Raw genomic sequence first — 27,656 nt, 5'->3', positions numbered from 1 at the left:
TCTGGATGATTAGGCTACTAATAAAAAAAAAACAACAACAGGTAGATTAGATTAGCATCTTTTTATTTGATGGCAACCTATCACTAGGTTTTTTCTTCTAATACAAGCATTCTTGTATTTGAAGGGATTCAGTGAGGTAAAGTAGTGAAACTACTATGAAAGGGTTAACAACAAGGCATCAGATCGTACTCTTTTTCATTCTGTTTCCTCAGAGGAAACATTTTCATTGAACACAGATGGATTTGACAGCAGCTTTACTTGTATATAATGATATATTTAGATAAATGTGCTTCAAAGGGAAACCAATTATTTTTGCAAAAGTCTTTTGAATGTAAATTTACTTAAAGCTGAAATTACAGTGCAGGTAAAACGTGGGGGTAAAACAGTATTTTGACTTTTTCAAAGTTATTAGAACTTTAGAAACAACTCTAAAAGCTTCTGAAAAAGGTTGATGAAATAAAAACCACATAAATGCACTAAGCCAGGCTATTATAACATAGAAGTAAGAACTACCCTAAAAATTACATACCATTGGTTTAATTTATCTTGTTACAGTCCTGGCTCTTAGGATAAGAGGTATCAAATCCATATGTTTTTGGTATTAACTGTAAGTTGAGCAAGTACCTTATATGCATATTTGTATACAATGGAAGAAATTGACATCGTACCATACCGTCTGCAAAGTTAACACAGAAGGATTTCAAGCTTAAATTGTTTCCCTGTCATTCATGAAGACAGTCTTAAGTTCCAAAATAGTACTTTATCACAGGAAAAATAGGTTTTCCTAAAAAATTTGTCTAAAAAAGTAGCAATAGAAGCAGCCTTTTCTTTGAGTAGGTTTATATCACCTTTGTCCAGGTTCCAGGAAGGTATTTGGTGATAATGCACTTTTTATACTGAATGTATCTCCACTTGATGAGTGTCGAGAAGTTGCTTTTCCACCTATCAACAAAGTCTCTGCTTCTTTTATTTCCATAGCTCTTTTGTAAAGTTCAGCTGCCTTCTCAAAATCTCCCCCTTCATAGCTTGGGAGAAGAGAAAAACAAAGTTGAAATAAACACATAAAACAAGTCTCACCCTTTATTTAAACTGAAATGCACACCATGCAATCAACAAGTGTAATTAAGGCTCTCTACTTTCCTAATAAATACCCAAGTCCATATGTTTCATTTTATCCACTGACTTTTATAGTAATTTGATTTTATAGGGCAAGAGCAGATCCAGATCATCTTACCTTAACACAGCCAAGTTTTTCAGTGTTTCCCCTACACGAGGATGCATATGGCCGAAGCTGTCTTCATAAATCTTTAGTGCACGTTCATAAAGAGGTAAAGCTTCAGTCTGCTTTTTCTTTGGGTAGTAAGAAGTTGTTTGTTACAAAAGTACATTACATTTTTTTGTTTGTTTGCCCTACACAGTATCAACACATCCTAGATACAAATTCATGTATATTCAACCAAAAAGCTGCTTTGTGTTTTTGATGCTGTTGGCATATGAGAAGTATAATTGAGACTGTAAAAGCTACTGGCTTTTACTTGAAAATCCCATTCCCATTAGTCTGTTCACATTTAGGGTCTGGTTTTGCTAGGCAGTTCTGAAAATCTCAGTCTATATGCCATAGAATTCTTAGTTGCCAAATGCAACTCCTTATAATTCCTTAATTTTATCTGAAGCAGCTTTAACTACTGCTTAAAAGAAGATTCCCTCAATTTTTCATAACAGATCCTAAGCATTTGTAGGTCCTATAAGGAGATCTCTTTAAAATGCAATTAAGTTACTTTGGTATCATTTAGGTACAAGTCATAAAAAAGACTAAGATGGGAATAATAAACATGTAATACATGGAGAACTTACCATCTGACAATAAAGAACGGCCAGATTCACCAAAGCAGTTGCTACACTAGGGTGTTTGGGGCCAAATGATTTCTGTCGAATTTCAACAGCTAGTTCATACAGAGGAACAGCCTTGTCGAGTTTTCCCTACAGAGAACACAGAAAAAACAATTTGGTTGTCTTAGTGTATAAAAAAGATTTTACCATCACCGTTTTTAAACGAAAAGGTTGGAGAAACTGTAACTTTAGTCAATTCATAGTTGTATTCTGCACAGATTATTTACTATGAATATTTATTGGGGCTTTCCAAAATATTTTCCAAAATGCTGAGCATATTCAACTCCCAGTTAATGTGTTTCATAGCTATGTCTCTTTCTTCCTTTTTTTATTTCATTTTCTTTCCACAAGTGTCTCATTCAGAAGGCTGTTAAAAAGAATTTTCAGTTGTACTTTTATCCAAGTAATTTGCACCATTTACACCTTCCTCCTGCCATAAATGAGAGCAGAGAGCTTATTCTTAGACCTAAAGTGCTGAAATTTACTGATGATATGGGAATGGTAATGTAACTGCCTTCCTTACCTTTGATAAGTGGTGGCTGCATCATGTTCTTTGGAGCAGCTGCAGTGTTTAATCCAGTTTCGAGTACCTGACACTTCCCATTCATCACGCTGAGACCTTGGTTTCTAGCCTGATTTCTCTAAAAATCTCCTAACATATTCCAACTAGTTTTCATGCAGATTATTTTTCCAAGCAAATATGTTTTCCTTCCAATTTGAATCAGCACGTACACACAATAACCAGCTATACTTCAGAAGTATGCTTAGGTTTTTATCATTAGAATGGGAATTCTCATATTTAACAGCAATGGCATTTAATACTGCAAACTTTCATCTAATAATGGTTCATTGTAATTGCAAAATTCAAATCAAATTTTCTATTTTTTTTTCAAAGCATCACCAGGCCACAATCTAAAGATGATCAGTAATTCATCTGGAAAAAATACTTATCTATAAATAATTGTCATTTTCTGTACCTGATTCTTGTCCCTTTTCTTCCTCTACTCTTCCTGTGTCCGTAGTTCACCATGAATTTTAATTTATGCTCATTCAAACTAGAAAAGAGCTGTTAGACCTGCATACTGAGTGCTTCTGCAGTTTCTAGCAGCTTCAGAATTGTAAGCTGAAGTGAGCAGAGAATACAGAATTCAAAACCATCTCATGCACATATTCATAAAACATTTATAAAAAATGATGAAGCATGGAGAAGTTTAGACTACTGTTACTTTCACTGAATTAACATAAGCTGGAAGTGGCTTAGTCATGCAGCTTATTTGGAAAGTACAGTCTCCCTCATGAGCCTCAAGTAAAACACCATCTCCATCACGAGCTTTTAAGTTATTCTCAGTTATACTCTAAAGCCTGAGGACATCATGTTAAAAAACAAAAACCAAACAAAAAAACACATCACTATTTCTACACCACAAAACATGATTTTCCCATCAAGTCACATCTCATTAAACTCTTGTATATGGACATCATGTACCAGACAGTAGAGAACTCAAATACAGCTGGCAAGAGCTTCTCCAACTGCAACAACTGCACTAGCTTTTAACCAGATCAGAAGTTCTCCTTCACGGTGAATACCAAGCATGCAGGACACTGAGGGCATTACTCATAAATGGCTTACCTTTAAGCAAAGTGTGTCTTGAAAACACTACCGGGCTTTTTGGGAACAGACTAAGGCCACTTGACTGTACCTTTTATGCATGTGGGTATTGATAGCTGACACAATTCCCATGGCCCACTCTTTTTGGACTGAAGACTGTAACACTGCAAGGCATTAGCTATTTCAGGTAATGTGTAAAGGTAACAGGGTTGTGCTTACCATCTTTTTGTACAGCACTGCCAGGTGTTTCACCGTGTAAGCCAAGGAGGGATGATCTGGAGCCAGTGCTCTCCTCCTGATGTCTAAAGCTTTTTCGTAGAGCTCCTCTGCCTTGTCATAGTGCTTCTTCTCGTTGTACAAGGCTGCCAGATTGTTCAAAGACTGCGCACAGTCTGGGTGGTCAGGACCCAGGACTCTTTCTCTCATTTCCAAGGAGCGCTTCAGAAAAAGCTCTGCTGTCCTACAAAGCACGTTTATTAAACAATATTTTAAAGCTGATAACATCTGTACAACCTAAAGTGACTGCTTGAAACAGAATAAACTCAGCCTCGGAAATTGCAGAAATACTGACATCTGGCAACAGACTTTCTCTTCTGGATAAGCAAATGCCACATCAGCGTTTCATTTAAGCAGTGAGGAGCTGTAAATCCCAGACACAGCACTGCCGTGCGGGCTAACCATAGGAATGTCAGACAGAGATAATTAATTACTCCAATGTAGTACTGGAGCTCCCTGGTACAGGACTGAAAACCCTGTCTAGCAGATTTTAGTAAACATTACACTAATCCCACAGCTGCTTGTTTCTTTAACTCAAGCTATACCTTCTGCGCAGCTCCTCACAGCAGTCAGTACTTCCACAGATAAAGCAATAGTGGAATGTTAGGTAAAGGTTCAAACCCATCACACAGTTTTTCAAGTAACTGAAAATAATGTAATATATATTACAGGGTTCAGCAGGTAGCTTTCATACCAAAGAGGGAAAAGACTGGAAAGATGCTTGACGTGATGATCAGATGATCACGTGTATTATATGTGATGAGATAGATTCTTATAACAGAAACTGGAAGCGACAGAGTGGAAAAGACTCTCTCTAATGTCACCGTTTAAGTGTTTCCCTATCAAAAGCACACCTTTCATCTCACTAGTACAGTATGCTACTGTTCCATCATGGATTTGCAGTAGTTCCCCACAAAATACTGGCAGCATCCATTAAAACTAGGTAGTTTGCCATCCTGACAAACACACAATTTTGTGTGACTCTATTCCCAGCGGGTTAGTTCAGTAAATCAGAAAAATCCATTTCACATTAGAGAGGAAAAGACCTACATAGAACCATACATTCAATTCTGAAGCTCTTACACAAGTGTCAAAAGGTGTTCTCTCCACAGAAAGACTAGAGGATGAAGTGTGATACATAGCAACTGTTAGTGACACACCCTTCTGCCACTGATTTCCTTCTAACTGTACTAAATGATCAAAAAATTCGATCTTGGACTTGCTGTGATTCAGAACAGACGCACAATAGCCATTAAAATGACTTAAACCTATTCTAGAACGAGGACTGTACTTTCACTTACCCATGAAACAGCGGAAATACGTTTAGTCTACAAGTAGGTTAAGTTGGACAGGAACTACATATGAACAGCATGGAATAAAAAATGATCCTGTATGAGATTAGACAGAAAGTGCTCCTCTATGATCAGTCACTTTGTGTGACTTTATGAGGGTAAAGTGACAAAAACAAACACGCTTTTCCAACAGCGGTTAAAAACCAAGGCTTTCACTGTAAAAACAGAGCATTTAAAGGACATGAAGATCCCAAATTACAATATACTGTTTGTAGTTTTCCAACAGCTACTGATAACTTAAACATCAGATATAGGAAGAACCTAAGAACACTTCCAAAAGTTACTCTGTGCTTTTTTGCTGTGCACTTTCTTCCTTTCCTAGAAAGCTTCAGTTCAAGAGAGGAAGACATACAGTTACTTAGAATTCACTCACAACACCCCCTTATAGACTGCTTTGTGGACTGAAGAAGCTGGTGAGAAGAATCACTAACCACACAATCAGAACTGCTCTGCATCTTTTATTCCCCTTCTTCAACACCCCTGCTTATCTGTACCCGCTTTTAGAGCACCTTCATGCTGCTCTGTCATCTTTTGCCCTGAAAAGGCCTGCAGAGTATGAGCCTGAGGATTACATCTACAGTGAAGAAATACTTAACTCATGATTTATTGTAATAGTGGCAACTTAAGTGGTGTAAAACACCAGTAATCCTGATGTTCAAGGATGAACACTACAAAGGAAGGTGACAAGATAGTGAAGCTGACTAGAGTAGGACATATATTTTGAGAGAGAACTGATATTTGCAACTAAGGTTAAATTTAACAGTGGAACGCCAATTCTGAATGCAGGAAATTTGCTGAGTTGTTAATACATGCTCATAGCATCAACTCCAGAAAACATGAGCGAAAAACAGTAGAACGAGTCAGGGACACCACCATAAAGTGTATTTGACCATGTCTCTACACTTAATGCTAGTTCTCCACGTTTTGTTTTCACGTATGATCCCTGAGAACGTTCAGTGGATATGTCACAGTGAATACAACTTACTCAAGATTATTCTGCAGGTAATAGAGGACTCCAAGTTCATTGAGGGTTCGAGCATTATCCGGTGTATCCTTGCCTAACGTGAGCTCTTCCAGTTGCAGGGCTCTTTGACGCAGGAGAGCAAAGCCACACTGCATACAGCAAAACTCAAAGTAAGTCAACCAATCACCGTTACTATTACTGCATTTTACTGAAGACAGAAAAGCAGAAGACAAGTTTGTGCCAAAGGAGAATGATAATCCTACTTAATTCCTGTTCTCAAGTTTATAAACTCAAAGCAAAAATCAAGCAAGTCTCCTATCTTAAATAATACTACAAAGTATAACTCAAGGCTTCACATGGATCTCTGTAAAACAAGCTGCCAAACTAATGCTTACATGCAAAAGATGTGCGTGCAGCCTTTGTTACACACTCTGCTTTGTCCTGATCTTTGCAGTTTTAACAGAAACAGTTGTGCAGCAGAGCTCATTACAAAAACAGTAAAAATCCTTGTTATCCACAGTCCTTTGTATTTGAGCACTGTGGAAATAGCAACATTTTTATGGCTTTTCATAATGTTCGCTCAAGCTACAACTCGAGTTCTGGGGTCACTAGCTAAACTCTTATACTAGAGGCTCTACATGATAAGCAAACCCTCAGCTCAAGAATGACCAGAAAAACTCTGTAGCTGAAATACACAGGGGAAAATAAATAAGTAAATACATCTCAGTATGGCACATAATACTGTTACTGGGATTATCCAGTGCAATAAGGATTGTATCCGATAGTATCTGTAGAAGAAAGGCCTGTTATCTCCACGGAACACCTTTTTCCCATTGCCATTTTGATAGCTAAATGTATCATTAATTCTGCACCCCCAATATGTATATACTCACTTATTTCTTTTCTACCTCTCAACTCCTTAGCAGTTGCCCTGATTCATCTCCATTCCAGTGGAGTTTAAAGGGCAGTCACCAAAGCAGCTGCTAACCCACTTCACTAACTACGCCCTCAGTTATCAAAAGCATTTGAGAATCAGATTTGTCAGCTCTGCACACACATGATCATCTTTTTAACAGAGCCACAACATTCACAAAACATCAAACATTTCCTTACCAGACTGCCTTTCCGCCTTGCTGCTTTCTGGCGTATTTTGAAGGACTTTTTCCTCAACTGCTCAGCTTGTTCATATCTGAAAACGGTTATTTACTGTGTTAGAAGAATGCCAAGTGTAGCTGGGTATTCTGGAAAGCTTCTAAGTTACTTAAGCATACAAATCTGAAGAGAAATTACGAATCTTGCAGGTGGGGGAAAAAAATAAAAATGAAAATCACAGTTTTTGTCCAAGATAAAGAACATCCAAGATAAAGAACATCCAAAATGCTTGGGGCCAGACAATCACAGGATCACAGAATGGTTTGGGTTGGAAGGGACCTTAAAGATCACCCAGTTCCAACCCCCCAGCCATAGGCAGGGACACTACCCACTAGATCAGGTTGCCCAGGGCCCATCCAGCCTGACCCTGAACACCTCCAGGGATGGGGCATCCACAGCATCTCTTGGCAACCTGTCCTAGTGCCTCACCACCCTCTGAGTAAAGAATTTCCTCCTAACACCTAATCTAAATCTCCCCTCTTTTACTTTAAAACAATTACTATTGTCCAGTCATTACTGGGCTGAGCAAAAAGTTGCTTTCCATCTTTTTTATAAACCCATTTAAGCACTGAAAAGTTGCAGTGAGGTCACCCCAGTCTTCCCTTGTCAAATGATGCAGTTACTCCATCCTAGAAGGCCACCAGATTGGTCAGGCACAATGTGCCCTTGGTGAAGCCATGCTGGCTGTCCCGGGTCACCTCCTTGTACTGCATGTGCTTTGACATTGCCTCCAGGAGGATCTGTTCCATGATCTTCCCAGGCACATAGGAGAGGCACCCCAGTCTGTAGTTCCTTGGGTCCCCCTTTCTACCCTTTTTAAAAATGGGAGTGATGTTTCCCTTTTTCCAGTCACCAGAGAATTCACCTGACTGCCAGGACTTTTCAAATATGATGGAGAGAGGCATGGCAACCCCATCAGCCAGTGCCCTCAGGACCCTGGGATGCATGTCGTTGGGCCCCATAGACTTTTACCTGTTTGGTTTCATCAGAACCTGCTCCTCCTTTACCTCTAACTTTTTAGTTTGTTGAAACACTAAGCACAAAAGTCAGCCCTTACTGGATGGCTGCTACAAGAATACAGAGGGGCTGCTCACTTCTGCATTGGGCGTAATGAAACTCTAAAAAAGAACTACAGAAACAGCATGGCGTCAGGAAGAAAATCTGTTAAGTTACTTCTATGTGAAAGAAAACCACCCCTGTAGCCAATCTTACTTGTTCTGCTTTTGGTACAAGGTGGCAAGTGCATCAAGTTCACGGGCTACCCGGGGATGTTCAGCTCCATAAGCATTTTCTGAGATTTCCAGTGCCTGCTTATACAACTGTTCAGCATTCCCAAACTTCTTCCACTGAACATAAACTCCTGCTAGCTGGTGCAGTGACTGTGCCACCCTTGGGTGGTCTGGATCCAGTGCAGTCTCTCGAATCTCCAGAGACCGCTGCAAAGGAGCTACAGCCTGTAACAACAAAGTTCAGAATATGATGGCAGCAGGTAACATCCCATATGTTGCAATAATTTAACAGCTGAAACAGAAAGCACACACTGAGCTCTGCTTAATTTGCCTCCTTGCTGTTACAAGTCTCTAAATGTACTCACCTGACTGAGAAGACCTAGGTCCTTAAGAAACCGTCCCAGAGTCTCATAAAGATCAGCCAGGCAGATCATACTTTCCTCTCCCTCACAGCTTTTTTCATATTCTTTCAGAGAGTCAAAATACTCAGCTGCCATAGAGCTCTTATCTTTCCCAACCAGCTGCCAGTAACTCAGCAATTCTGCAAAATGTCCCCTGTTTTAACAAGGAAATAAGAAGCTCATCTTATCTCTGACACCTCTCTATTCAAACTGATGCTATGTTAGAAGAATAGGGCCATATGCATGAATTTTGTCTTTATGCCATGGAGTGTCTACAGAGACAGCCCATGGAGACTGCCGCATTTCAACAGCGGTATTTATGCCTTTACCAAACCCCCAGTTGTAAGAGAAAAGAAAAAAATACATGATTTATATAACAACAGGGTCACCAGTGCATTACCATTTCAGGCTCTACTATTCAAGTGCCTTCGATCTTGATCTATCATTTTCTGATTTACATTTTCAAAGAAATAATTATTCATGTGCTTGACAAAAACAACAACAACAAAAAGCCTCTGAAATGTTTATACCCGCCAGAACAGCGGCCACCTTTGTACCTTTTGTAAAGGTTCTGGGACACAAAGAGATTCAAAAGACAGTTGTGTAGCTTTTGCTTGTCACCCTGCTGTTGGAAGAGCCAGGGAAGTTCATCTGCACTTCTCCAGGTCACTCGGTCTCGACTATTGAAAGAAAAGCCATAAAAGTAAGAACTCGGAGTCCTAATACTACTCATCAATTTGATGTGAAAACTAGGCAAGTATACAGTTGCCATACAAGAATGTCTAAACAGACAGAGTACTATGAAACCTATACGCTCTGTTTTTTCACATCTTCATTTATTTTCATCTCAGAGGGCCCTGGAAATCCCCAGTACCCCACTGGAAGCTGCTCCTCCCTCCCACATAGGCTAATTTGTGTCAGCTAGCAGAATTGCAGCCCAGAAGCACTGTCCTTTTGTGCCTCCTTTCCCCACACACTGTGGCCCTGTTAGCTTTGTTACCCAACAGTGCATGCTCTGAGATGCAGTAAATAGTAGCCCACAGCTGGGACACACTGATGACTGTAAATGCAAATCTGTTTTAAAGATGGACATGAACTTGTACGCCTTTCAGCTTATTGCTTGCTAAATACAAGGTAGTCTCTTGTCTCTTCAAGCTCCAAGCAACCTCAAATTTCTCAGCATTTACTAGGTGTTAAAAATCTACATGGGGTCAGTTACCATAAAATAAATGATTTATTATAAGTTCATACCCCATCTTATCACAAGATAACTTCTTGGCATGCCTATTTCCCTCTACAGTCCTCAATCTGTTCCAAAATTAAAAAGCAACAGATCAACAATAAACTGGTCAAATGACAATTAGGGTATTGTAGGGTTCTACTGCCATGATAATTTACTAAACTGAGTAGGAGGTATATAAAGGAAACAAAAATATCCATGAGGCATAAAGTCTGCAGTTTAGCACATCTTGAGGAATTATGACCTACCTTAGCTGCATGGTGAAATAGTCCACTAGTTTTTGCCTATAGGCAGAAATAACATTTTCACCTTCTTCCATGTATTCTAATCGCACCATCTCCCAAGCCTGGAAGAGAATATCAGTGTGGGTAAGAGAATGCATTCCATTTGTTTAGTAAGTCACCCTTATTAAGTCAGGTAACACACAGGTAGCTATACAAGATTATTATTATTTTTTGTTAAAACAAGTCTCATGTTATAATAAAAATCTTTCAATGCCAAAAGCAGTACAAACATTGTCTTATATTATACCAAAGCTATGGTTATTCAGGTAACATCCCTTCCCTCAATTCAGCTTGTTTTTAATGGAACTAGTGTTTTCCAGGACACCTTGAGTTAACATGTGATAGGTCAGAAGTTTCTGAAGGCTCGTAATGCCAGGTTTTCAAGTGCTGAACTATACTGACCAATAATGGTTACACAGCTGTAGTAGTTTTCAAGGTGATTCTAACATCAGTCCAGAAGTTAAGGAAAACTGATGAGCAAACACAGATGAAAGACTACCTAGTTAATAACAGAAGCTATCTCAGGGACTTGGGGTGTCATAAGGCAAGGATTTGTAAGCAACTTCTCAGATAGAAAGGGAAAATGAACTCTGAATGTAATCAGGTATAAAGTTGGGTGAACAAAAACAGATTGAAAAGCCTCCCACATTCACAATAATATGGTCAAAAGTAGAATCTGTACAAAGCTTTTGCATTGGTGGAGTTGCACTTGCACGTGTTTAGAATTTTAAAAATTACCTGGAGATGCTGGAACTTCAGCAAACCACAGCCATATGTCAGCAAACACATTTTGTGCAGGCTGTGAACAAGCAAGGCTAACACTGCAGAAGACAGTTCAGGATAAAGTTCCATCAGCTCTGATTCACTTATACCATTGTGGCTTACACCGATGACACACAGTATCTGTGGTAAAGCAGAAAAAATAGCTTACACAGTTAGTTAGCAGTATTTGCTGCAGGTCTCAGATTACTGAAATCCAAAGAAAAACATCGTGCATTACCATCTATAACTTTATACGCCAAGGGAAAAAAATATATATATTTAAATCCTTTCCCTTTTCTATCCTCAAAGAAAAATCCTCAGTGTTACTAGTTTAATATTCTAACACATAAAGCACCAAATGGGACAAATAACTGACATATGGGACAAACAAATGGTTCCGTAGATCTTCCTCTAAAACAGTTTGGAGAAAAGGTAACTCCATTATCATAAAAGACTTCAATCCAAGTAAAATATGCTGAAGGTCCCATGCTGAGAACACCAAAGAACTTCTTGCAATTGTTGAGTATGTCCTAATTCAAAAAATGTTCCACTAAACAGAGAAATTCTGTAGAAGCAAGAAGAGGAATCAAAAATCTAATAAGCTGTGCCCTATATTCACAAGATACCATACTTTGATTAGATTTACTAGCTTAATGTAGTTAATCACTGGTTCAGGGGACCAAAGGAAGGGCTGATTCTACATCACATCATAGTGGAGAAGTTCTGTTTTGTTCTGAGATAATGATCTAGTTTAAGTTTAACACAGAGAAGTCAGGTGTTCTGTACTTATGCAATACATAAAATTAGATTAATACAATTTCCTGTCTAATTAATAATGACATAACCTCTGAATCATACATATGAACTAATCTAAATTAGTATTTGCTTTCAATCTAAGAAAAACTCTTTACAGGAAAGAATATATATTTCCTGTAGAAATCATTCTCTGCTTACCTCTCTCAGAAGACCTTTCTCCTTATCATTCCGCAATGATTCTTGAATTGATCTCAGAACAAGCCTGTACAAGGACACTGTGTCTTGGCATTGGAAACACTGTTGAAGGGTTTCATCAATATTTCCTGTACTTCCAACACTGAGCAGATGGACAAAAAGGACGTGGTTTAGCATATTATATTTCACTGAGCATCATGAACTGAAACTATCAAAGAGCTCTACATCAAAAATGCTCCAAATTTTCTATTGGGTTTCTAAGGTACAAAGCACCAGGCAAGATTAAGACCAAAAGAGGTGAATTTCTTAAGCCACCTGCCATCACATTCTCTTATTTTTCTAAGTAACTGCAACATTTCTATTTTCAAGAAAAAGTATGTTGCAGTGTTCTTTCCTCCAGCAGGAGCACAGAGTAAGAACACCAGGTTGGATACAGATAAAACCTCACGTTGCTGTTTCACCTAATGCACTTACAAAGCATGTTTTCAAGATCAATTAAGCATTCTAGAACACAAAACAGAAACAAAAAAGAAAGAAAATCACCCAGAGTAAATTATGATCTTCTGTGAGTCTCTAAATTAGAAATGAAGCCTTCTCAACAAGGTGAAGTCTAGGTTAATACTAAGCCAACACACTTAAAAGTATTCTGTTGCACAAGAGGGAAGATTAATTTTCTCCACAGCAGAAATTACACAGCAAAATACCATACGCAGGATGTTAAACTAAACAATTGCTGAACTCCCTTTCAGCCTTAAAATTTATGAGGCAAACTATCTGGTACATCAGTAAATACAGCAGACCCGAATTAAACCATTTAATGAAACATTACCAACATTCTCCAAATGCCACTAAAAAGCATTTAAGTAACTGATATAGTTAGAAACCAAAACAATAGAAAAATAGAAGAAAAACAGAAGAGCTGAAGTCAGAGCTATCTGAATTCACTTCTTATCAAAATGGCAGAGATTATTTACTCTCTGATCTTTCCTCCCATTGCATTCCCCAGTCAGTCAAGGGGGAAAACTTCATACACTGCTCTCCTGTTTTTTCTTAACAGGATTCACTCTATATTAAATGAATGTACTCCAAAATACTACCAAACCTACTTGCAAACTTCTAAACTAGTGATGCGCATAACTGCAGAATCATCTGTACCTACCAAGCAATGGTTTTGCCCAAAAGAGTGACATACAAAGCATTGCAAGTTGTGGCAGAACGACAATGTCTCTCAAGCTTCTTCTCCTACAAGATTTTAAACAAAATCTGTGAGCTCAGATAAAATTAACCACACCAATACAAAGTTCATCATTTGACAAGAAAATAGATGTTTTAGATATGCTTCTACCTATAAAATCTGAAGAGTATGACATGAAACTAGTGCACAAAATACTTCGTGATTTACTAGCCATAATACAAGCTAAAGTTTCCCTTCCAACTTAGGAGTAAAAGAGTTAGCATCTACACATTACATTTCTAAAAACGAGAACTACCACAGGGCATTAGTTTTCAAAGCAACGAGGTAAAATACTTTTCCACTACCTAGCCAGTGTTACATTATTATGCAATACTAAACCTTTCATGATTCTAAAATGAAAATGTTTACAGCAAATGTGCGTGACTGTACAGTTTTCCTGTTAATAATTTACACTGTTCCATCTGTGCTTCAGTGCTATGAGCCATGAGGGGAAAAAAAAAAAAAGTCAAGATGTATGCTGAACAGTACTATTTAGTTAATTAAACAGAATACTTTCTCCTGGCAGCTGTACTTATTTCATCTTTCCATGTTTTCATTAAAAGTTATACCGGAGTTAGGTACTTCAGAAGAACTACAAGAGACATACCTGCTCTTTAGTCAATTTAACATTCGCAGAGTTACATTCTGCACTAATGAGAGATTTAACATCTTTGGAATTCAGTGGATCAAGATGAAGAGTGGGCCACAACCTTTGGTAAAAGAGAACAAAATTATATTCAGACCTTATTAAATAACACACAAAAGGAGAAGAAAAAAAAACGACATCAAAGTTCTGTGGCTTTTTAAAGACTGATACCCAACCAGTAATTGAACTTATTCCCTGCTACTAAGAAATTCTAGTCATCACAAGCCAAATTTCAACTTCTAGCGTTTTTCTGGATCTACAACACAGTATTGCAGTTCTTGATGTGCACGTGACTGATCCTCTCACATAAAGTCACGTGGGTAGGTCCCTCTGAGTAAAACAAAAATCTGGTTTCCCAACAGGTAAAAGCTGCAATTGCAACAGAGAAGCTTTCCTCGTCCACAATAGTTGCAAAACCTTATCTATTGATTACATCTCCAGGCCTTAATAAGTCTGACCATTTGCTCTTAAACTAGTAACTGTAATTATTTTAAGCAAGGCTATTGTGAAACATCTCAGAAATGTAACATACCTCCAAGCCTGTGGACATGTTTCTACGTTCACTGATACAATCACTCTCACATTCACTGGCAGAGGATCTATCAGCCATTTCATATGCTTTTCAGCTTGCTTAAAAACAAATTTTGATTATTTAATACAAGAGTTGTTCAAAACAAATGCCAGGAGTTGATAGGTTTCATTAATTGCACAGCTCAGAGAATGGAGTATTGAATTCTCCAGTGTTCTTACAAATTGTTCACAATCTGATTCTTGAAACAGTACTAAACGATCCATTAATACTTATCAGCACAACTGAACATTAAATAAAGCAGACAAAATACTATTGTTAAAGTGTTCACCTCATAAAAACTGGGCAATTTACAGGCCCAGTTTGTTGCTGTGAGCTACTTATATCTGCATAAATAATGTACCTGGGCTACTCAAAAATAAAGGTGTTCAGGCAAATAAAATTAAAAACAAGCAAACAAACAAAAAACATCCATACAATACAAATTTCACCTATAAAACTATTTTAACTCATCTGCACTTATTGCATATTATTTTTACATGTGCTCTTCACAGTAAAGCAAACATTAATATTTCTGTTACATAGATATAGCTTATAACTTATTACAGTAGTGCAAGTTTATTTTGGACTGACAAATGACAAGTATTTTGAAAACATACCTGTATTTGGTCAATAGAATCAATAATTATAATTATGCTGCCCTGATGGCGTGCAGAAAGTTTCTCCAGCCAACGGGGAAATTCTTCCAGAAGTTTAGCTGGATCCAAGGTCAGCGGTGACACTAACCAGGAATGTTGCATAAGCTGCAGAATTGCAAACATACATAACAAATTCTACCTTAAAAATCAATTAACAGAGTCGAAGAAAGGCTTATAGACACAAGAGAAAAAATTAGCGCACTCTTGGGATAATTCTAGTCAAATTTACACAGGATTCTTTTCTACTTTATGTTCTGCATTTGCTGGCTTTCTACAAATAATATTTATTGAACTCACTGCATATATTCTAGAGAGAGAACTAGAATTTACAAAATGGACAAGGGATCTGGAGACTTAAAAGGACTTAAAAGCTGCACAGCTTAAAAGAGGCAGACTTCTGAAATCCATGAGAAAATTACAAGGAACACACAATTGATTTCATTTATCTAAAGGTTTTAGTCCTGTGAGGTCCTTTCTGCCACCATGTGGAGGAAAAACAAAGCTCAGACCCTAGCAGAAAAATACTCCTCCTTTATTTCCATACATCCCACATATATTTACATATATTCTGCAGATCTAACACAGTGTAAAAATAACTATTTACAGAGACTAGTCTAGGACCGATACCATGCCAACTGGCAAATACAGCCTCAGGTTTCTAAACACATAGAACAGAAAACAGCTGCCTCTTTCATCAGCCAGATGGGAAAAAAAAGTTTGGGAGAAGCTTATATGGCTTTATAAGCCATCAAGATTGGTCACTTCAAGCATAACTATTACGAATGTCGCAGAGATGCAATTTAAGGGATCTTCGCTCAGTGTGTAGGATCAGATTCCCTCCTTCTATAATGCCTTACACTTTCATTACCCCTAATGGATGTAGAAAAACCTGTAGAAGTTTTTCTTTAGACATACGAAGACAATGTCACTTTCCAAGGCATCATGCAATGCAGGGCATGTTATTATGTAGCATACCTTCAAAGTAAGGCGTTTAATTATCAATGCAGATTCTGAACTGGTAGACATGGGCCTCCCAACAAAGTGGTAAAGAATTAGAGTGTTTGGTGAATGTTTCTGTTGCAGCTGAATCCTAAAGAGAAAAGCAAAAAAGAAAAACAAACAAACAAACAAACCTAACAGACTATATTTCTGCACATATAACTCAAAAGCTATCAATTTTGCCAAAGGGGTAGAACGTCTGAGCTAGAAGAGGTGATCAGCATTTAATTCACAGAATTGGGTAGATGTTTTCTGAGCTATAATTGAATCTTTTATCTGTTTCCATTTTTGCTCTCCCCAGTATTGCTAGCCATTAACAAATGGCTTTCATGGCAATGAATAGTCACATGATACTGAGCTTGTTAGAAGTAATGGCACTATCAATTTATTTTAATGGCAGCAATCCTATCACAGTCTACAAGTGACCATAAAAAGCATTCCTATGATAAATTATTGAATCTGATCTTTCCTTCCCTTTATTTCAGTAAAAAAAAAGTTGCACTACCATTTTGACAGAAGGAGAGATTTCCCAGAACCTGGTCCTCCTGATACAAGCAGAGGTGGAATTGGAGCTGGTGCTGCTACCAGGTCATTCAGTCGTTCAAAATACTGTAAAAGAGACACAACCATTACAAATACTTCATTGTTTAAGGAAAAAATATACTGCTTGTTATTGTAAACTATCTAAACACTAAATGTATGTACAAGTTTATTAAAGAAAGGTAATAAACACTAAAATATAATACACTATAAATTGAAAGAAATTTTTTAATGAAACAAACCACAAAAATTATCTCTTTTGAAGAAAATGTAAAGTATATGAACATTTTTTCCAAAACTTGAGTTAATAAGAACTTTCAGTGCTAATAAACCAAACTGAAATTAATAAAGTTAAGTATTTGGGTGCTATGTTAATTCAGGCTTTCCCCCACACACACCATGTCCCATCTACTCTACTGCACTGGATATGTTTCTCAGGACAAAGCCTTCATACTTTGCATCTGCCATGACATTATGAAGCTGCGAAGTGTGTGCACACACACACATACACACACAAAACAAATCAAGAAAAAACCCACACACCCTTCATTCACTTAGGAGAAATATTTTGTCTGCAAACAAGAAGTGGCGGCACATTAAGATACACATACATATCTTTTCTTTTAGCATTCCGTTTTACTGTTCTAGTATAGTAAAGATGGCGCAATCCTCCAACCCCTTGTTAATATATGAGCAGTGAAAAAAAAGAGTAAGATGTGCATGTAACATAGGGATCCTAATAACACACTAACACAGAAACTGCATCCTTACATTACATCATACCATCAATATTGCCCAATTTAGCTGTGATATCACTTTCCATGACCACTTCAATGTTTTTTCTTCCTACACTCATTACACTTTCTCTATGTTTACACCTGTTCTTGGCACCCCCATACTTTAAAGTTTCAAAAAAGTTATTTTACACTGACTTATCCAGCAGCTCTTTACTTTTAACTTTCTGATGTTATTCTCACGTATGCATGGTTGTACGATGAGGTTAAATTTTTCATTAGCCATCTGCAGAAAGCCTAACTCCAGGTGTAAAGACAGAGCTCCAATTTCCTTCAAAAAAAAGACATTCAGAGCTTTTCCTATTGACACACAAAGTCTAGCAGGAGGACACTATTTCTGGCACAACATTATGGTGCTTTTCCTCAGCGTAGAAACAAAAACTACTTCTTCATCAATACCATTCAACAAGAGGCAAACTGGCATCTCTCCCAGAAAATAAATATGCCATCTACGTAAGACATATGTCTTCTTCTAGCCTAAGGAGTAGCAGCCCCTAGGAGGCTCTCAGACACAACTTTAATAGTACTACATCTTGCCTCACAAGAGATGGAAACAAGTGATGGCTTTCTCTTCATCCATATTCACTTCCAGTATACCTACTTTTTCGAATCCCAGCTCACATGTTGAATTAGAGGCCTGCTGGAAAGCTTCCATCTGTTCTTGTTCATCGTGTGCATCCCACAAGACATCACCAAAAACTTCTTCTTCAGGAGCAGTGGACTCTTCCTTATTACCCAAATCTTTGCCTTCTGGTTCTGTCATTTCACAGCCCAATATATCCTGAGTAAAAGAAAATTCCATTTAAACAACTACAACTATAAAACTTAGAAGTACGGGCACATATAGCATTATTCTCAATGCCAGTGTGTCCAATATGCTCGTTCTCTTTCATGCTGGCAGACAAGATAACTAAAGGGTCTATTTGATGAATCCAAGTGAACTCTAAATACACGGGTCTCAATACACTGGTTTTAGTCTTCTCTAAGTGGAAGCAACTCACAATAGGGAAGGATACTGAGAATCACTTATGTGATCTTTCATTATCCCAGGATATGGAACATCATGTTAAAGAATTTAGCCCAACACTAGATCCCTTGCTCTGTTGTTTCTCCTGTTCATAAAAGCACTGCTCAGTTCAGGACATTTTTTCCCCACTTTAAGTTTTCCTTACTCACTAGGTATGAATGATAAAACACAAGAAGACCCTTTGAGTTACACTGAAGCAGCATATAGCAATCATTGACAGTATCTGAGATCATAAATCAGAGAAGGAGCAGAAAAAGATGAAATGCATCAGGTACCCTACCTGTTTAATTATCTTTTCTACGCAAGTATAGATTTTGTGTGTTCCTTCCTCCACACCTCCCACATGATCAATCATCTGAAAAGGTAAGTGATAATGCTTGAAGCAACTCTGAATCTAACTGGGAACAATATTTAGGACTTCCAACAAAAGCTTTTTGCAACACATTTAAATTCCATTCTATTGTACTCCTTAGGTAGGATTCACTTTACCTAAGCATTAAAAAGTTACACATTTAGTCTCAGCTGTTCTTAACAGTCCCCTCCACAGGGAGAGATAACAGTCAAAACCAGATCTGATGCCTATAAGGAATCTCTCTAGAGGTATGCTTCTCTTCAATGTCTGGAGAGGGACCTTAGATAAATACCTTTGCCATTTACATGGCTAAATATAGATCAGAAATTCCACCCCTATAACACAAGGACTTTTTTTCAGTAAAAAAGCAGTGGGATTTTTTTTCCCCACTAATGAAAATTTCACAATCTTCATAAATTTCAGATTCATCCTGCTCATATAATGAGTATTCAAAGCAATAAGCATAACGAAATTTCTCCAAGTTATCTGGGACTACTAGCACTTGATCTTAGTTACAGCAAGAAAGTAAGCCTTTCAAAATTCAACAGCCTTTAAAATACCGTACCTTTGCTTTGTTCACACAAGAAATTTGCTCAATTAACTGCTGCACTGAGCCTGAGCTGACTCCATCATCATCCATTCTGTGGTATATCAGACGGGGTTTTTCTTCGGGATTTTTCAAGAAGGCTTCTTCACAGTCCTCCAACAAACAACTAGATTGGAAATCAGCATTCTTGTGCTATATTACACTGCTGTAGTAAATAGCTCAATCAACACAAGCTCCGAAGGTGGGTTTCACTGCAAAATCTAATTCAAAAGTCATATCTATTTACAACAAGGACGACCAAATATTTCATCCGAGAACTTAAGATAAACCCTGAAGCAAAGAGCAGTTACATGAAAAATGTATGCTACTTACACTATAAATATTAAAACTATTAATTCTTTGGTTAATGCTTTGTAAATTAAAAGCTGATCTTCCTGTCATACCGATAAGCAGAGTGAAAAATAATTGTCTTGCAAGGAAAGAACACGGAATCATGCATGATTAACAAGCATCATATATACGTTTTGCTGTTACTTCTTTGAAGGCTGTTCTATTCTTTGAAGAAAGAATATACATTACAAGGAAAGGTCCTGTAGAGTTTGTGAGACATGGGACAGTTTCTTAGTATACAGTAGTTGAAAAGCAGAATTAAACTCCTCCCATCTCAAAAGCACCTAATATGTGTGAAACAATTGATTCCATGGATATCACACCCAGCAATCTATTGCTGTTCCACAAAAGGAACTATACAACTTGGGGATGCTGACAGTAGCAGAGAGGGTTTCTCTGTCTTTTTCTTATTTTCCTCATATGAGCACCATGAGCTTCATCAGAGATTTTGTAAGAGAAATAAGTGAGTGAATACTGTTGGCAGATTTTTTTTTAAACACTTGTGACCCACACACATACCACTGGGTTATTTGGCAACAGTGTCCCCTTGAGGAGCAATGGGTCCTCAGCAGCAGACACTCTTTGTCAGAGCATAAACGTATGGCAGTTCTAGCCCAATTCCTCTAAGAAAACAAATCAAAATCATCTGTGGTACCTTGCTGTTCCCTCATGCACTCCACTGCTATAAATCTTACCTATTAGTGCTTAAGCCAGCCTTTAGTTCTCTGGGGAAACATGTTTTACTTACAGAAACAGTAGGTCTAGTTAATAATGCAACAGCTGTGAAATCCCCAGAGTTCAAAATCTACCCCAAATATGAAACTTAGTGCATACCAGTATTTACAGATTTATACTTTCATACAGATGTTTTGGAATGACTATTCCATGATCCCTAATGTTTATGTTTTCTAATCTCTTTTTTCAGAGGAAAAAAAAAAACAAACATCAAAACCATCAAAACCAAACTCTGGCTAAATTCCCAAATACACCATAGAAACACAATTCTAAAAATATCTTCAGTTCAGTGTTTTTCATTTAGCAATTTAAATTTCTTCTTCTAGAAGGTTAGGCCATAACTTACCAAGCAAACAGAAAACATTGCACCACCGTGTGTCTTAAAACATCATGAGTTTAGTAAATTAAATTAGTAAATTAAATTGAAGAAAGCTAGCATAAGGTACCACGAAGAAGAGCCATGAAATTAGTCCAAAAAGGTGACAGAGATAGAAAATAATGTGTGACAGAGTAAAATCAAGGCACGTGTAAGGATAAATACGTAAATGAAAAACACTGAAGACATTCATGCCAGCTGTGTGAGGGAACAGCAGAGAGCTGATCTTGGAAAGCAAAGCATTTCCTTATTATGAAGGCATCTTTCATGCTGAATTTTAACAGAATCTAAAGATATAGGAAAAAGCAAATGACCAAACTGTGTTCTTTCAACTGTGTGCGCTAGTAAACCTAAAGTTTGAAGGAGTATCATTTAGGAGATAATATCTTTGGAAATGTACTGAGAAAAGGATCTCATACATTCTAATAAGCTATGCACTCTGCATAAATTACCAGTTTCCATTTACTTTACCAGTCTGGAAAATACTTACCTCGGCAAAGTTAGATGTAGGAGCAAAATGACTAATGAACTTTTTTCAATTTCCCATTTTCTTACATCCTTAAAATGATTTTCATTTTCTGCTGGAAAATGAACAACTTGAAAGAAGTAGCCCATTGTCTCACAGGTTCTTTGAAGTTTTGGTGAGTAGTTCTGAAAGCAAATTTGAAACTGCTTTATTACTAAATCCGTATAGCAGCAAGGACCTACTAGATAAACATTTTTTTTTTTCCTCTATGCAGTTTCTTCCCCTGAAGTCCTTGAAAAGACTTTCTCTGAATTCACTGAAATTAGGGTACAGCTACTAGAGCTTTCAAGAAATATTGGACAAATTTCTGAATAAGTATCCCAGTGGAAACAAAAGGTTTGTGAGGTACTCACTCTAATGAAGATCTCCACTTCTGGTTGAGTCTCATCAGTATTAATAATAAAACATCTTACTGTGTTACTCCACAGAGAGTGAGAAAACAGAGGAGTAACCTGCAATAAACTGGCGACAGCAGCATCCCAGTCATCTGCCAATAAAAAAAAAAAAAAGTCCAGAGATTTCCACATCTGATTACACTGGATGATGGATAAGTCATCACCTCTTAACATTATTAATACTACATTTTATTTAAAATAGTAGTAACATTTTTACTCTATTTTTATTTTTAAAAAATTGAATTTAGAAAACACATACCATCTGATAATGCCATTTGATAATGCGGCAAAGCAATATTGTTAAACGTGTATTATCATTAAAATATTTCATTTAAGATAGCATTTATGAAATGTACGTACAAAAATCTAGTCAATAGCTGTAAAATAGATAAAATATGCAGAAATAAAAACACTTATAATCAAAGTTTTTTTTTTTTCCTCAGATCTACATGTATCCCAATTAGACCATGTTAATTAACGACAGTAAAACATTATGGGAAGTGCCTCTTCTTGAGATAAAGTCAATAGCCTTCTATATTTGTACTGTACGTCAATTCCCTACAGAAGTCATGAATTTTAAAACTTTCTTAGGCTCTCCATTTTGTGGTTGATCATTCTTTCAAGCCAAGAATAGGCTTCCCTTTCAGTACCACCTGGGACAAGGGAAGGTCTAGTATAAGAAGCTGTCACCATCACAGAGTAGACCCTCCCCTACCACTTTGCAGGCAGAGATGTCTGAATCAGTGCTTGAAGGACTGAAGAAAAAAGGGAGGAACAGCAAAACACGAGGGATTCCACACCAGGACAACAGTGGGGGAAAATAGAGAACCTGAACCCCGTTTACAATAGGCAGTTTGGGAAACAAAGTTCAAAAGCAACAATTATCGATAACAAAATATCTATCAGTGATTCATGTAACAAAGCATACATCTTGGCCTTGCAACCAGATTTAAATGAACAGCACCCTAATCAGAGTCAAAAACTACGCAAAATCCAGCAAGAAAACAGAAATATAGTCTATGCTAATACCAATGTAACATTCACACTCAGGAAGTTGAAAAATTGAATCAAACTGGAAAAAAGAATCCCTGCAGACACTGGAAGAGGTAACTACATGTATCTTCCTTAATCAACATAAAGAAAAAAGTATTTGGTTTATTCACAAATAGGCACTGTTCACTGCTGTTTGCTAAAATCACTACTGCACATGTTGTAGTTACATACATTAAACGCAACGTGGCATGTACAACTACAGATTCCTTTTATTTTTGCAAAGGAGCTTCCCAAATAATCCTTTAGTCAAATTATCTAAGAATGGACAGAAAAAATGCCATAAGCGCATACAATCCCAGCAAAACAGGCCACTATTAGTTACCTCTGTTTATATTTGCAAATGGTCCCTCAACATCTATGGAGCTATGAGCAAATTCAGGCCCTCTGAAAGACTGCTGAAGCTGCATCATACTACCCATGGATGGCTCGCTTCCCAAGGCTCCTCCAGTCCAATATTCAGATTGTGCCCCAGCAGCTAAAAAATGGAAAAGAAAAAGAAAGACAAACAAACAAAACCCCTCTTAATTATCATTTAAAAAGGTAAGTAATCCCTCTTAAGTATTGCAGCTGAAATCTGAAATCTACTGTCACATGCTACTGATCTTTTTTTTTTTCTCCTTTATCAGATTTGCTCACATCCCCATGTTCTGTAGTTCTAAATGAGTGTTTGTCTAAAGTTATTGGGAAACCATCCTCATAAAGGATGTGGTTATTTGCTATTACTTGTTATTACTTGGATTGCTCACATCTATTGGGTTCAAATGCTGACTTGGATTACAAATCAGTAAAACAGTTCATAGTATTGCTGCAGTCATTTATACACATCACAAAATTGACAGCTTTTGTTCAGGAATGTTCTAGAGCTGAAAGAATGCAAAGAGGCTCTAGGTCAGGATTTAAATACATTTTCTGTGCCATGTGAGACAACTTTTGCAGCATCTCTTCATGAAACACCTGGATTACACTTCTGCCAAATAATCTTTAGTGGAGAAAATTGTGAAAATGAAAGACTTACAGAAACATAAGCAGCATGAATTCAAAAATGAATTCAACACAAAAGGCCAAAAATATATATAAAAGATTATCTGTACCACTACAGGTCATCAGATGGACAATTACTATGCAAGGAGACAATCAGTGCATTTTGAAAAGTTTCTGGTTTTAAACATCACTTATTAATATTGCTGACAAGATGTGATTGTTGATATATCTCAGTAAGCAACACACATGTTATGCAACAGCACTTGATTGCAGGGTTTCCTCAGTAACCCTTCATGGTGCAAGAAGTAAATGGTAGCCATCCTTAACAGTGTCAAGATGTTAACTGCCTGCTACACTTACTGCTCAATTTTGAATCAGATACAACGCCACATAAGTGATCACATACCTATCTGAATCCGTCCTATATTATCAAATACCTCTTATAGAATATACAATGCTTTGCCTTTTACATCATAAAGTTTGCTAGAGTTTCCCTTCCAAAAAATTCTTCAATGAAATCACTCTTTTGGTCAGTTCATGTTTGTTAAATATCTAACTCTGCTACTTTGAAAAGTACAGTAGCAGAGATTGGGATACTTCTTCATCCATGGTTTTAAGTCTAAGATTCCCTCTGGTTTCAGTTGTGCTCTTCTGGATCCTTTCGAACATAATCTCTCAGATCTAGAATAAGAAAGCTCAAAAAAGTTTGGAAGAGACTACAAAACTCAGAATTGTTCAAAGAACGATTTAGAAAAAAAAAAAAAAAACAAAACACCAAATCAGTCTGTCTAGACAGTGCTCTATTTTCTCCACTGATTCATGCATAAGACCAGAAAATCGGGTTTTCTCACAGTATAAACTAGGTTTGTAAAGGCTTTTATCCTTGGAAATATTTTATGTTGCTTTTCAAGCTGGATTAATAAACAGAAGATAAATAGTAAGCCTTCTGCTTTACTATTCACAGACTTCAGTCATGTTTCGACACAAAATGCTAGGGATGAAATTCTTACCTGTAACATCTGTACAATTGTCATCAGAATCAGACTCTTCAGGATCAAACACTTGGATTCCCTGGGCCTGAAGTCTCTGAAGTTTTGCTTCTAGCTCTCGTTTTGCCCTCAGTAAGTCTTGAATCTCATTTTCTTTAGTTTCTCTAAAAATCTACAAGTGGAAAAAAAAACATAAGATTGAAATACACACCATAAATCTTTTGAAATTCAGTATCATGTTCCTGAATTCCTATTATGTGTTCTCAATTAGAAAAATAACTCTGTAGCATTGTTTTAGCAGGGAAAAGCACAGAAATGTGAACAATAAACATAAGTCTATAAATGAGCAGAAAGCATAGTTTAAAATATCTAATTTTAAATTCCTACAATTTTTAAGCCTAGCATACTGTTCTGAATGTTAAGAGTCTGCATTAGTATGGGAAGCTCATTAAAAATGGCAAGTAACTTTCTTGACCTTTTAAAGTTTAGTGTCTTCAAAATCACTACAAGTAGTAATTTTTTTCAAAGGTTCCTTTGTATTTTTTTCCAAAAATAGAACACAATCAAATATCTCTAGCAGTCCTGTTTTTAAAATACTGTCATCGTAAGGGGAAGAAAACAAGAACCTAGATTTAAATACAAGGAGATGAAATCCTCTTCAAGTCTCAATTTCTTAAATGAAGTCAAAAAAAATCTCTTTTTATGTATCTGCTAAATATGAACACCTGTTAAAGATATCAAGAAGCTTAAAACAGTGCAAAACCAAGGCCTATTGCCCTGCTTTGGATGGTGAAAACATCACCACCTGCAGCAAGGGAAAAGCAGAGCATCAGCTTGGCCTTTCTAGCAGCCAAAATAGATGCACCAATACACGTCTCTTCAATGTAACCTAAAAGCCTTAAAATGCTAAATACAAATATGCATTGAGAAATAATAAAACTCTCTGTATGTTCCTTCAGCACATGTCTGTCTGTGGCACACATTTTCCTGTCACTGTCAGGTATCAAAATTGCAAGAATCTGTGTTGAAATAATACAGGAATTTAGCTGAAAATGCACCACTGAATATTCTTTTTAGCATGTAAAAGGTTGTTTTCTATTTTTTCTCTGTTTTACAGGGAAGTAAGGTTATTTTGAAGGAAATAAGCAGCTACGACCACGATACTGCAATCTTTTTAAGACGGAAAGGTCCTCGTAAAAGCTGTTGGAAAGGAGTTCATTTGGGGAACGTGACCAAGTAGTATCTTTATTTTTTTTTTGATCATTTTGCCAGGGAAGGAAAAGTCAAGCCATACCTTAAACTGCCTTTTGACCTTGTCTCGATCATGTTCGAACGTTGCAGCTCTCTCCATGGCTTGGTATTTCGCTTCTAACGCGCATTCTTTCTCTCTGAGTATTTTCTGGTAAGTTTTCTGAAGTGCCTGAAAACATTTAACACAGTGTTTTTGTCTGAGAGTGCGGAAGAGCCAAGAAAAAGCCTCAGCTTGTCAAAAACATTCCCAAACGGGACAGCACCAAGCCAGCACCCTCCAGCTGTCCGTGAGGCAGAGGAGATGCAGAGCTCGGCCCTGACCCTAGAGCCGCACCTTGGCCACACCTTGACGGCTCACCAGGGTGGCGTGAGGCCATGTGCCACCTCCCCAGCACCCTGCCTTCCTCGGGAAGGGAAAACCATCGCACTCCTCGCCACAGCTCTCCCGTGAAGCAGGGTGAGGAGGCAGCGGGAGGCTACCTGCAGCTCGGCGCGCAGCCGCTTGTTCTCCCTGTCCAGCTTGGCCTCCTTCTTCACCATGGAGGCCACCTCGTTGTTCTTGCTGACGCGGAAGATCTCGTACTCCTTCTTCAGGCGCTCGTACTCGGCCACGCACTCCAGCTCCTGCACCGAGGCGGTCGACTTGAAGCTGGCCCCGATCAAGCCGCCGGGCCGCGAGCCCCCGACCCGCCGCAGGGAGCCGCGCAGCAGCCGGGCTTTGGGCTTCACCTCCACCGGGATCTCGCAGGCCTCGCCGCCGCCGTACGTGTCCTCGATCACCTCCCCGACGCCGCCCGCCGGGCTCACCAGCGACGACGCCGTCCCCATGGAGAACCCCTCGGGTTAACCCGGGGAGGAGGCGCCGCTCCCGGAGGTGGCCGCTCCGCTGTCCTAACCCCGGCCCCCCCAGCCCCTCAGCGCTCCCCCGGCCCCGCCGAGCCGCGGAGCCCGCCCAGCCCCGGGGCCATGGCTGGCTCCTGGCGGCGGCCGGAGGAAGGGAGGGAGGGAGGAAGCCGCCACAAGGGCCGCCTCCCTTTTTCTTTCCCTCCCTCCTTCCCGTCCCGTCCCGATCAGTGGAGGGGGGGGGAGGCTGGCGGTGGCGTGGGCAGGGAGCTGGGAGCTTTGAGGAAATGTGGGTGATTTTCAGGTTTTGCCTCAAAATAAAAGAGCTCAGCGGAAAAGTAACGCCGGGAGGGTGTGTGTTCCCTTCATGGGGAAGGAGGGCTGGAAAGGCACATCTCCGACGATGGTCACAAGGAGCAGTAATGTGCCGGCTGTGCCCCGGGCACCACAAGCCCTCCCGGTCGCCCTGCCGCCATTTTAGCGTTCCTCAGGGAAGCCTCGCGAACCCCGAAGCCGCCAGGCTGTGACAAAAAGCCAGCGAAAATTTTCCATTTTCTCCCCAAAGTATGCCACCTCACGGGGTCTGTCACTAGCCTTGAAAGCCACACAATACACCGAGCTGATAGACAGGTTTATAAGGC

General features: G+C 38.4%; 1 protein-coding gene across 1 annotated transcript; it reads right to left on the bottom strand.

Annotated features, from left to right (window-relative positions):
- Positions 1–46: 46 nt before the first annotated feature.
- On the bottom strand, positions 47–27,426 carry NPHP3 (nephrocystin 3). The gene is made up of 27 exons (XM_038174287.2): positions 26,653–27,426; positions 26,216–26,341; positions 24,943–25,093; positions 23,274–23,426; positions 21,857–21,990; positions 21,468–21,628; positions 19,495–19,642; positions 18,858–18,932; positions 18,152–18,331; positions 16,722–16,825; positions 16,193–16,307; positions 15,179–15,322; positions 14,523–14,620; positions 13,952–14,054; positions 13,270–13,352; positions 12,114–12,252; positions 11,136–11,300; positions 10,362–10,459; positions 9,431–9,553; positions 8,838–9,027; positions 8,456–8,697; positions 7,205–7,280; positions 6,113–6,240; positions 3,719–3,959; positions 1,855–1,980; positions 1,235–1,350; positions 47–1,025 (listed from the first exon to the last, which is right to left on the bottom strand). Exons 1-27 carry the CDS (start codon positions 26,998–27,000, stop codon positions 845–847), a joined length of 3,948 nt encoding a protein of 1,315 aa, XP_038030215.1. The 5' UTR covers positions 27,001–27,426; the 3' UTR covers positions 47–844.
- Positions 27,427–27,656: the final 230 nt, after the last annotated feature.

Source organism: Anas platyrhynchos, chromosome 2 (genome assembly GCF_047663525.1).
Source record: "Anas platyrhynchos isolate ZD024472 breed Pekin duck chromosome 2, IASCAAS_PekinDuck_T2T, whole genome shotgun sequence".
Classification (NCBI taxonomy): Eukaryota; Metazoa; Chordata; class Aves; order Anseriformes; family Anatidae; genus Anas; species Anas platyrhynchos.
This window is presented reverse-complemented; position numbering and strand designations above follow the sequence as displayed.

What these genes read in the sequence shown, in the direction of transcription:
- NPHP3 (XM_038174287.2), bottom strand. Translation starts at nt 27,000, where the DNA reads ATGGGGACGGCGTCGTCGCTGGTGAGCCCGGCGGGCGGCGTCGGGGAG. An exon ending in CTTGTGTGAACAAAGCAAAG is followed by an intron (nt 18,933 to 19,494) that starts GTACGGTATTTT and finishes TTACCTTTTCAG; the next exon opens with ATGATTGATCATGTGGGAGG. An exon ending in TACCTGCAGAATAATCTTGA is followed by an intron (nt 3,960 to 6,112) that starts GTAAGTTGTATT and finishes CGTGCTTTGTAG; the next exon opens with GACAGCAGAGCTTTTTCTGA.